Source organism: Solanum stenotomum, chromosome 8 (genome assembly GCF_019186545.1).
Source record: "Solanum stenotomum isolate F172 chromosome 8, ASM1918654v1, whole genome shotgun sequence".
In the NCBI taxonomy this organism is placed as follows: Eukaryota; Viridiplantae; Streptophyta; class Magnoliopsida; order Solanales; family Solanaceae; genus Solanum; species Solanum stenotomum.
The window spans coordinates 10457502-10468366 of NC_064289.1; the positions used below are offsets into that span (position 1 = coordinate 10457502).

Genomic DNA, 10865 nt, shown 5'->3' on the forward strand with positions numbered 1-10865 from the left:
TCCATATCATAATACCATATCATGATTTCATATCATGATATCATATCGCATGGCCAAACGGGCCCTAATTCAAATACTCGAAAATCTCAGCAGAAACATTTTCTACCAAAGGATTTTTTTCATACTCAACTTAAAACAGGCCTCTAATTAAAAACGAAATAACCACATTCGTTTCCAATAGAACACTTATTGACATCTCCGTACGTGCCAATTTCATAATTTTATATTATTAAGAAAATGAAGGGAAAATATTTTGTTTAAAGAGTGATGGTGAAACTTTGATTCTGAAAATGTTGAAGGGTGTATGAAGGAAAAGTACTTTGTCGAAAAATAAATGATCGTTTTAATTTTCATATTGATATTTGATAAGAAAATAAAAAATATTACTTGTGGAAGGCATAAATGCTGAAACTTATCATCGACCCTGCTTAGAATGGTACATATTCTCACTAAAAAGGACACTTTAGCTGAATCAAATATAAGTTTTGAAGTTTATGAGTTTCTAACGATCTCAAATTAAAAAAAAAACAAGAACTCTGTTATAAGTGCCCTTGGGAAATTGAACCCTCATGAATGAGAGCAACAAAGTGAGTTCCATTTTTTACCGCTGGACCAAGTACATACTTTGTTACTAGATTTTCAACACATATTTCTTATATATTTAATAGATTTCTCAATATAAATACTTTATTTGCACAAAAGATATTAGATTCCCGAAATCCCGCACTCAAAACCCTATATCTGCCCCAAAATAAAAGAAAGAACAAAACTAAAAGCCTGTGGGAAATGCCATGAGTATATTTTGTTATTGTGTTTATTTATATTCAGAAAGTACACAGCAGATTAAAGAGGAAAATTCTACTCACAAGTCACAACTTCCGGGAAGCTGCAAAGGAGTGACTGTCTGGCTGATGGGGACGCATGAGCAGAGTCGTCCGTGACCCGACAATAAACATAGCTCTCTATGGCCCATATGTGTCTTATCTCGTAAAAGAATTCAACTTATATTCAAAAATAATTTAACTATAAACTTCTCATTTTACGGACACAGAAAGGTAGGTAGTACTTTTCTTCCAAGTCACCAACTCAAACTGACCAAACAAGTGTCAACATGCAATTGGCATTGTTATAAATTAAACGTGATAAGCCAATATGCCAGACCTCGATTATTAGTTTCAAATTCACACACAAATCACAATGGGGACCTCATGCTCACGGGTAGGCGGAAGGCATATGCCCATATTACAATCACACTCAAATTCAGGATATTTCTCACTCTTGTTTAATCAAAATCAGACATCCCTTTCAGCTAGCCAATATGCCAGCCCTATTTTTTATTCATTTTTTTACCCCTCTCACTACGTGCCCCACATTTTTGCTCCCTTGTGATTCGAACTCATTACATTCAAGTTGGAAGTGAAGGATGTCTACCATCGGAGCAACTCTCTCTTGTCAAGAACAAGTTTGGCAATCAGGTAATGACCCATGTTTTTGGCGTGCTGTTTGAGTTTGACTTTACTGGCCGCAAATTTCTCATTTCTATTTAGGACTCTCCTCCTTTCCACATTGGTACTTCATTATAGAAAATTTCATTCTTACGGTATTTTATCATTAGTAAAGAGAAGTAAAAACACAGAATTCGATAACATATTTACATAATCCGAAATGACATTTACTAGGCAGCTAGTATATATATATAGTAGATACAAAATTGGATCATCTATTAACCTTCACAATAGACAATCATAGCTGTAACAAACTACCTAGGGCGGTAAAGAGGAGGGTGATAGAAAAAGGTGGGGAAGAAAGCCAAATATATCATGATAACAAAAGGCTGACAACAGGCAACAAAAAATAACCCTGAGAGATCACAAAATCACTGCCAACAAGTAAAGACTAAAGAGAAAGATGGGAAAAACGAATAGACAAAAAGGAAAGATGAACATACCAAAATGAGGCGAAGGCAAATTTATCAACCAAGGGTTTCAAGATTGGTCCTTCCCCATAGCTTTTAGCCTAGTGGGCAACCACCACAAATTACTATTGCCTGCGCACTGGAGGACGTTCACCACTCCATTGACCTTCCCCAGCTTGTGCCTCTGCCACTCTTCTCTTTGCAAAGAGCATGTGCAACATACACTTGCTTACCATTGATGAGCATACCATTTAACTTATCTATGGCACTTTGAGCGGATTCATCATTGTCAAATTGTACAAAACCATAACCCTTCGACCGGCCATTAGAATCAGTAACTATCTTGCAAGAAGGAATGTGACCAAAGCTTGAAAAGGTGTCATGTAAAGCTTCGATGTCGATTGACTTGTCCAAATTCCTGATAAATAGATTAGCTGTTCTATTCTTAGGAGAATTAGGATCCCTATGAGAGCGCTTCACCCTAATGGACTTTCCATTAACAGGAGTGAAATCTAACATCTCCATTGCCCTTGCAGCATCCTGAGGGTTGCTGTAGTTGACGAAGCCATAGCCAAGGGATCTCCGAGTGCTAAAGTCCCTACAAATCCTAACCGATATAACCTGACCCGCTTGGTTAAACAGCTGGTACAGTTGTGTATCTGTCACGTTGATGTCCAAGTCTCCTATGTACAGAGACGTAGGCTTGAACTGGTTTGCAACACCACCTGGAACAGCTGTGGTGGCAGTGCCACCAGTAGCTGCGGCTGCTGCCACACCAATTCCTCTCGTCACTGGACTCCGATGCTGCACCTGAATCTGCACATAAGTATCCTCAGAACCTTCTAGAACAACAAAGTTTAGACTTCCATAGAAGCTTCCAAAACAAAAAATGATATTTTTCAGTTCCATCTCCTCTTGTAATTAATCAGTAATAAGGAAAAAACTCTAGAAGAGTAAAATGGAGGAGAGGAAAGGGTAAAATGGAGATAGGAATCACCAGAGAATAGAGCTGAAAGAAAATGAAGAGGACCCTTTTCAATTTTTTAGGGTAGAGAAAACTGTGCGGCAAGGAAATTAGTTGAATAGAAGCAGGGAAAACAAATGTCACCTTCTTTTCCGGCTTCTCTTCTTCTTCCTCTTCTTCCCCATCATAATACTCGGCATATTCATCGTCGTTGTCGTAGACATCATCATAATCATAATCATAACCATTGTCGTCATCATTGTTGTCGTCCTCATAATCATTATCATAAGCATAATCATCGTCGTCATCTTCATCATCATAATCATTGCCGTCTTCATCATGTTTAGCCTCACCAGTAAACCACAACACTGCTTGAGAAATTATTTTGTTCCGAATTATTGAGCTGTGAATGGAAGCAGAAAATATAAGATCACATTTACTCTTCTGATTCAAACAACGGCAACTTATGATGCATAGAACAAAAAGTGGAATTTATAAGGACAATGATATAAATAAAAGTGATCAACTCAAAAGGCAACATCCAAGCAAAGAGAAATGATCTACAGACCCAATTTCATAATCTTCATAATCTACTTGCATATGATACGGGAGTTCTTGGACCTGTCAGAAATACATTTGGCTTAGTTATGACTTCAGATGAAATATTAGTACATTTAACAGTAAATGAATTAAGTCGAAGTTTAGGTACCGGTGGCTGTTTGAAGAAACTGAAAAAACTTTGACAATTGACAGTTCTGATCATTGGTTTAGCACTTATTAACCTCTTATTTGGATTGCATTTTACAATCTTCTTTGTCAAGCATTTTCCTGGAAACCATTCAATATCCGTCCTGCAACACGTCCCACTCATCAAACAAACCAACACAAAAAGGATCATAAGATATCGAACCAAAATTATAAGACAGCAGAATTTACCATGTTACGTCTTCTGCCATAGCCATATTTACCCTTTTGTGACAGGTCTTTGTCAATACAGAATTCTTGAAAAAAGGGTTTGTATCAAAAAAGAAATCAAACTTAAAACCCTTTGGATGATCGACCCTGCACCACTTAATATCCTTGAGGAATTTTAAAGCTTCTTCATCCCGCTTTGAGATGTAGATCTACCACAGAGTGACTTGCGGTCAGTTCAATCATCAATATATGGATTACTGCAAGAAGCAATGATAACTTTAATTATTTACCTCCTCTTCGTATTTCGCATAGGACTTCAATGCAGTCAGCCAGAAGTTGGGAACACCTTTCTCTGTATCAAAAGTTCATAACAACAAGATTAAAGCCCGTCTGCAATTAATTCTGCATGAATGTAACTATGTAAGAAAGAGCATGTCACAGTTTACCATCTCCTGTCCCCATATTATCACCTTTCACGTCAACAACACCATTTACTATTTCATATCTCTGCAAAGAAACCAGAAAATGATTAACCAGGATGGATTTCCAAAGAAATTTGAGTCAAAACAGCTGCAAGATTACTAACTTCTACAAAATAGAAATATTTCTTCCTTCTCTATTTTTCCTATCTCTTTCTTTTTCTTTTTTATTTGGGGTGGGGATTGGGGAGTGGCTGGCAAGCAGTTACGTTGATGACACAAGTTGAGTTATCCTTTTCACCTTCGAGTTCAACGATCCATGCAGCTTCTCATATTTAGCTTCAAGTACAGCCTTCTCCTTCGAAAATAAAGCTTTAAGCCCATCACGTTCACTCTACAAACAGAAAATTCTGTCAATCTCTCTTTCTTCCTTTCGCAAGAGCAGTGAAAATGTACACAATGTTGGATGATCTAATACATGCAACATAATGTGACATGAAAATCAAAGGACCAAAAGTTGGCATTGATAATGGGGACATGGAAGTAAAGAAAATTAATCATTAGAATGAAAATTTATTCGTGTGTAAATGAAGTCATGCAAATTAAATATCTTTTGCTGGTCCAGGGTGATGGGAAGAGAAGACTGGCCTATAACAGTATGTCACCTCCAGAAGTGCAGTCATTAAATACAGCTTCTTATGGATTATCTGGTTGGAAAGGAATGAAAATTGTTTTAAAGGGATACCACAACACATTTCTTTGTCAAAACCAGATGTCTACAAAACTTGTATATTTGGTGGAATAGCTCTATGATAGATCATATGGCTCGGTAAATTAATTTTTGGGGATCTCCGTAGTGATGACTCAATATCCAAAGAAATTTGAGTCAAAACAGTTGCAAGGTACTAACTTCTACAAAATAGAAGTATCCCTTCCTTCTTTACTTTCCTATATGTTCCTTTTTCATTCTTTTTATTGGGGGCGGGGATTGGGGAGTGGCTGGGCAAGCAGATATTGTTGTCAAGACACATGAAGATGCAGAACAAGTTGAATTAGCCTTTTTCACCTTCGTGTGCAACGATTCAAGCACTTTCTCATAACCGGCTTTAAGTACAGCCTTCTCCTCTGACAATAAAGCTTTCAGCGCAACAGGTTGACCCTACAAACGGAAAATTCTGTCAAGCTCTCTTTCTTCCTTTTGCAAGAGCAGTTAAAATCTACACAATATATTGGATGATCTAATACAAGCATCAGAATGTGACTTGAAATTATAGTATCTTAATTTAAGTATTCAGATCTTAATGTTTGATTTTTTTCCATTAAAGTAACTTCTGGGCAATTATAGTATCTTCTTCCACTACCACTAACATAACATCTTAACTCAATGTCGATCAAACAACCATCACATTAGTTGATTAATAAACCTGAAGGTTTCTCAAAGCCTCCACACGCTTCCTAACTTGTGGTGACAGAGTCTTAAGTATCGCCAAGGGACACCCAACGAATTTCCAAATGTTATCCTACACATTTCCAATACAATAGAAATTACTACAATATACAAGAAAAAAACAAAGTGAAATATTTGAACTAAAATAGAACAAAAACACATAAAAATGAACAAACCTTCCGTTCAATCTCCAACTCAGAACGATATTCAGCATACGAAGCTACATAGAAGTAAGACAAATAAGAATCAACACACAAAAGAAAACTGACAACAGTGTAAAATAGTGCATTCGCTGCCTAGATTAGGAATTTACCGGCGGCATCAGCGGTGAATGGGTAGAGATGGGTCTGATATATGTTCAAATTACTCATACTGAATGTGAAGAAAGAGAAACCCTAAGTCCCAAAATTTATAAGTGGAAGAGGAAAAGGAGGGAAACTCCAAGGAGATTTTCAAAAAGATACGGGGATGAGTGAGCGGGCCCAGAATCTGTCACCTCGTGAGAATAAAACTAACGAATTCAAGCTTGTGGAAGTTGTACCAGGAGTTGTGGAGGTGGTACCTAGTCGTTGGGTAGCTGAGGAAACAACATTGGAGTTTCTTGGGGCTTGGGCCATTAGGATTTGATCATGAAATTTTTTCACTTTTTTCGAGTTTTAACTCGGAAAAACACGTTTAGCCAAAGAACTTTGAAATTCAACTTCTTCTGGAATTTGAAAAACAACAAAAATGTTTCACTTTTTTTCACTCCAAATTACTCACAAAATGTCAAAAACAACTTCCAATAGCCAAATATAATCGATTTTCAAATATCATTTTCCACATTAAAAGCAAAACTACTTTTTTCAATTTTACACGATAAACAATGGGCACATCACTCCCAAACACTTACATTAGTGGCTGGAAGTTTGGAGTTTGCAGAAACAAATGCTAACTAGAAGGAGAAGAACTTTGAGGATAGTATTTCGCTGTAGGCTGGTTTATACAGGCTATAAATCTGAATTGGTCATTCAAATCATCAAATAAATTAGTCATTAAAGAGAAAATGAATCTACACGCATTCTTGCAGACTTGTACACATAATTTTCTTGCAAAATTGGATTTTGGATTAGGTGTCATATACATCTTGCTCAAGAGGGGTCAAATCAACCTGTTTTGTCTTGTAAGCCCAATTCTCATGTATACGAGACCACTCCCTTTTACTAGCTCTTTACAATCCCTAGGGAAAACAAATCAATACAAGGAGGATAAAAGTTTTTTCAACAACCAATGAGAGACACTTTGTCTTTCACGTAAGATAAGAAAGAATAAACAAAAACGAGTCCACGAAAATAAAGAGTAGGAAAAGAGTTATTTTCTTGTTTGCATTTTCAAAACCAGAAGACAGAACAATTCCAACATTGTTGTCATGTAAAGCTTTGTTGTCAATTTGACTTGTCCGAATTCCTGATAAATATATCTGCTATTCATTCTTAGGAAAACTGGAATTCCTATGGACTTTCCATTAACAGGAATGGTATCCACTATGATGTTGATATCCAACATGATGATGATCATAATCATCCTCACTGTTGTCGTCTTCTTCAAAATTGTCTTGCCTCGTTACATGTCGAGTAAAATGATATTCCATTTTCTTCGAGTCTTCTTTTTCAGCTACACCACGAGTAAACCATTTCACTGCTTGAGGGATTATTTTGTTCCGAAATATTGAGCTGCGAATGGAAGCAGAAAATATAACATCAAATATACTCTTCTAATTCAAACAATAGCAATTTATGATGTGTAGAACAAAAGTGGAATTTAAAAGGACAAAGTCTAAATAAAGTGAATTTGTACTAGAGGCACAATCCAAGCAAAGAAGAAATGTGCAGACCCAATTTCATAATCTTCTTGCATATGACACTGGAGTCCTGTAACCTGTGAGAAATACATTTGGCTTAGTTATGATATCAGATGAAAAGTTGGTACATTTAACAGTAAATGAATAAAGTAGAAGTTTAGGTACCGGTGGCGGTTTGAAAAAATTGAAAAAGTCTTCCCAATCCACATTCCTGATCATGGGCTTAGCATTTTTTAACTTCTTATTTGGATTGCATTTTACTATCCTCTTTGTCAAGCATTTTCCTGGATACCATTCAATATCCGTCCTGCAACGCATCCCACACATCAAACAAACCAACACAAAAAGGATCATAAGATATCAAACCAAAGTAACAAGACAGAAGAATTTACCATGTTATGTTATTTGCCATATCCTTTTTTATCCTTTTGTGACAAGTCTTTGTCAACACAGAATTCTTGAAAAAAGGGTTTGTATCAAAGAAAAAATCAAGCTTAAAACCCTTTGGATGATCGACTGTACAACACTTGATATCCTTGAGGTACTTTAAAGCTTCTTCATCCTGCGGTGAGATGTTCATCTGCAACAGTGTTTTGCAGTCAGTTCAATCATCAATGTATTGCAGTCAGTTCAATCATCAATACAACAGAGTACTGCAAGAAATGATGATATTACCTCATCTTCGTATATCTCAAAGGCCTTCATTGCAGTCAACCAGAAGTTGGGAACACCTTTCTCTGTACAAAAGTTCACAACAAAAGATTAAAGCCCGTCTGCAATTAATTCTGCATGAATGTAAGAAAGAGCATGCCACAGTTTACCATCTCCTGTCCCCATATTATCACCTTCTACTTCAACAATACCATTCACTATTTCATATCTCTGCGAAGAAACAGGAAAATGATAAACCAGGATGGATATTCAAAGAAATTTGAATCAAAACAGCTGCAAGGTTACTAACTTCAACAACATAGAAGTATTTCTTTCTTCTATACTTTCATATCTCTTTCATATTCTTTTTACTTATTTATTTTATTTCGGATGGGGACTGGGGAATGGCTGGCCAGCTGTTACATTGTCAAGACACAGGTTGAGTTATCCTTTTCACCTTCATGTGCAACGATTCATGCAGCTTCTCATATTTAGCTTCAAGTACAGCCTTCTCCTTCAAAAATAAAGCTTGTAGCGCATCGCGTTCACTCTACAAACAGAAAATTCTTTCAATCTCTATTTCTTCCTTTTGCAAAAGCAGTGAAAATGTACACAATATTGGATGATCTAATACAGGCAACAGAATGTGACATGAAATTCCAAAGACCAAGAAGTTGGCATTGAAAATAAGGACCTAGTAAAGCAAATTAACCATTAGAATGAAAATTTGCTCATGTATAAACGTAGTCATGCAAATTAAATATCTTTTGCTGGTCCGAAGGAGATGGAGGAAAGAATGGCCTATAAGAGTGTGCCTGCTCTAGAAATACAATCATTATATACAGCTTCTTGTGGATTACCTGGTTAGAAAGGAATAAAAATTGTTTTGAAGGGATACTGCAACGCATTTCTTTGTCAAAACCAGATGTCTACTAAACTTGCATGTTTGGTGCGATAGTTCTATGATAGATACTATAACATGTTAAATTCTTTGAATCTCTCTAGTGATGACTCAATATCCAAAGAAGTTTTAGTCAAAACAGGTGCAAGGTACTAACTTCTAACTTCTACAAAATAGAAGTATCTCTTCCCTTTCTCTTTCTTTATGTTTTTCTATTTTTGGGGTGGGATTGGGGAGTGGCTGGGCGAGCAGATTGTTGTCAAGACACATGAAGCTGCAGAACAAGTTGAATTAGCTGTTTCACCTTCGTGTGCAACGATTCATGGAGCTTCTCATAACCAGCTTTAAGTACAGCCTTCTCCTCCAACAATAAAGCTTTCAGTGCAGCAGGTTGACCCTACAAACAGAAAATTCTGTCAAACTCTCTTCTTCCTTTTGCAAGAGCAGTTAAAATATACATAATATATTGAATGATCTAACACAGGGCAATAGAATGTGACACACAAATACACCAAAAAAGTTGGACCGAAAATAAGGACTTATAAGTAAAGCAAATTAATCAGTACTTTGGGAAATTATTCATGTACTAACGTAGTCCTGCAAATTAAACATCATTTCTTGGGTCGGGGGGGGGGGGGGGGGGGGGNGGGATGGGGAGGAAAGAATGGCCTAATAACAGTGTCTCCTCCAGAAATACTGTCATTAGATACAGTTTCATCAACCTAACTTTATGACAGATTGAACTCAAAGAGACATATAAGCCAACATATATGATCAGCTTTCTTCTTTCCTCCCTGGTGCCCTCTTGATTAGCGATTATAGTTTAATGTTTGCTTCAATACTAACTTCCAAATGAGGAAAACACAAAAGGCAGGAAATAGTAAGCAAATTAACTAAGAATACTTCATCCAACACATATACACAATAACTACGAAACTTTAATGTAGGGGTGTCAAATGTGTGGTTGGGTTGAATTTGGGTAGGTCAAAAATATACTGGATTGATAAATGGACGGTTTCTTAATCCACCCAAAGAGTGAGATGAGTTGGATCAAGATGGGGTAAACAATGGTCATTGCCCAACTCGCCCTACTTTTACCAAGTTTTAATTTTTTTTGTTTGTTTCTTATACGAATTTGTTTATAAATAGTTATTGTATATTCTTCCACTACCACTAATATAACATCTTAACTCAGTGTCGATCAAACAACATCACATTAATTGAAACATATGAATAACAAACCTGAAGGTTTTTCAAAGCCTCCACACGCTTCCTGACTTGTGGTGACAAACTCTTAAGTTTAGATGAGGGACTCCCACTGAATTTCCGAAGGTTATCCTACACATTTCCAAAAGAAAAAACAAAGTGAAATATTTCAACTAAAAATAGAATGAACCAGAACAAAAAACCACCAAAAAAAATAATAAAAAGAACCAACCTTCTGTTTAATCTCCAACCCAGCACGATATTCAGCATATGAAGCTACATAGAATTAAGACAAATAAGAATCACTTGGATCCAAAAGCCATGGACAAACACAACAATGTAAAGGTTAAAAATGTATGAAAAGATATGCATTCGCTGCCTGGATTGGGAACTTACCGGCGGCATCGGCGGTGAATGGGTAGAGATGGGACTGATATATGTCCAAATTACTCATACTGAATGTGAAGAAAAGGAAACCCTAAGTCCCAAAATTTATAAGTGAAGGAGGAAAGGGAGGGAAAAAGCAAAGCGAATTTCAAAAATATATGGAATGAGTGAGTGGGCCATATGAACTAAGGAATTCAAGCTTGTTGAAGCTGTACCACGA

At 36.5% G+C, this 10865-nt stretch overlaps 4 protein-coding genes across 4 annotated transcripts in view; all 4 read right to left on the reverse strand.

The window, feature by feature from the left end:
• LOC125875187 (beta-galactosidase 17) overlaps window positions 1-10543 on the reverse strand; it is a 49291-nt gene extending 38748 nt beyond the window's left edge. Inside the window, exon 1 of the mRNA XM_049556284.1 lies at window positions 10538-10543. Within this exon, the coding sequence (XP_049412241.1) occupies window positions 10538-10540 (3 nt within the window). The 5' untranslated portion in view covers window positions 10541-10543. The remainder of the gene's footprint in view (window positions 1-10537) is intronic.
• Window positions 1694-3371, reverse strand: LOC125872237 (polyadenylate-binding protein 2-like; the record flags this gene model as incomplete). Its single annotated transcript, XM_049552955.1, has 2 exons — window positions 1694-2731; window positions 3024-3371. Coding segments are annotated over 2 exons (1014 nt in total), but the record flags the coding sequence as incomplete, so codon positions are not given.
• LOC125872238 (nucleosome assembly protein 1;4-like) lies at window positions 3402-4896 on the reverse strand. The gene is made up of 7 exons (XM_049552956.1): window positions 4879-4896; window positions 4515-4607; window positions 4241-4301; window positions 4085-4146; window positions 3816-4003; window positions 3589-3730; window positions 3402-3500 (listed from the first exon to the last, which is right to left on the reverse strand). Exons 1-7 carry the CDS (start codon window positions 4894-4896, stop codon window positions 3402-3404), a joined length of 663 nt encoding a protein of 220 aa, XP_049408913.1.
• On the reverse strand, window positions 6986-10787 carry LOC125875191 (nucleosome assembly protein 1;4-like). Its single transcript, XM_049556292.1, has 11 exons — window positions 10655-10787; window positions 10491-10534; window positions 10295-10390; window positions 9357-9449; window positions 8609-8701; window positions 8322-8382; window positions 8176-8237; window positions 7893-8080; window positions 7666-7807; window positions 7534-7577; window positions 6986-7372 (listed from the first exon to the last, which is right to left on the reverse strand). The coding sequence occupies exons 1-11, from the start codon at window positions 10710-10712 to the stop codon at window positions 7165-7167; spliced, it is 1089 nt and encodes a 362-aa protein (XP_049412249.1). The 5' UTR covers window positions 10713-10787; the 3' UTR covers window positions 6986-7164.
• Between the last annotated feature and the right edge of the window lie 78 nt (window positions 10788-10865).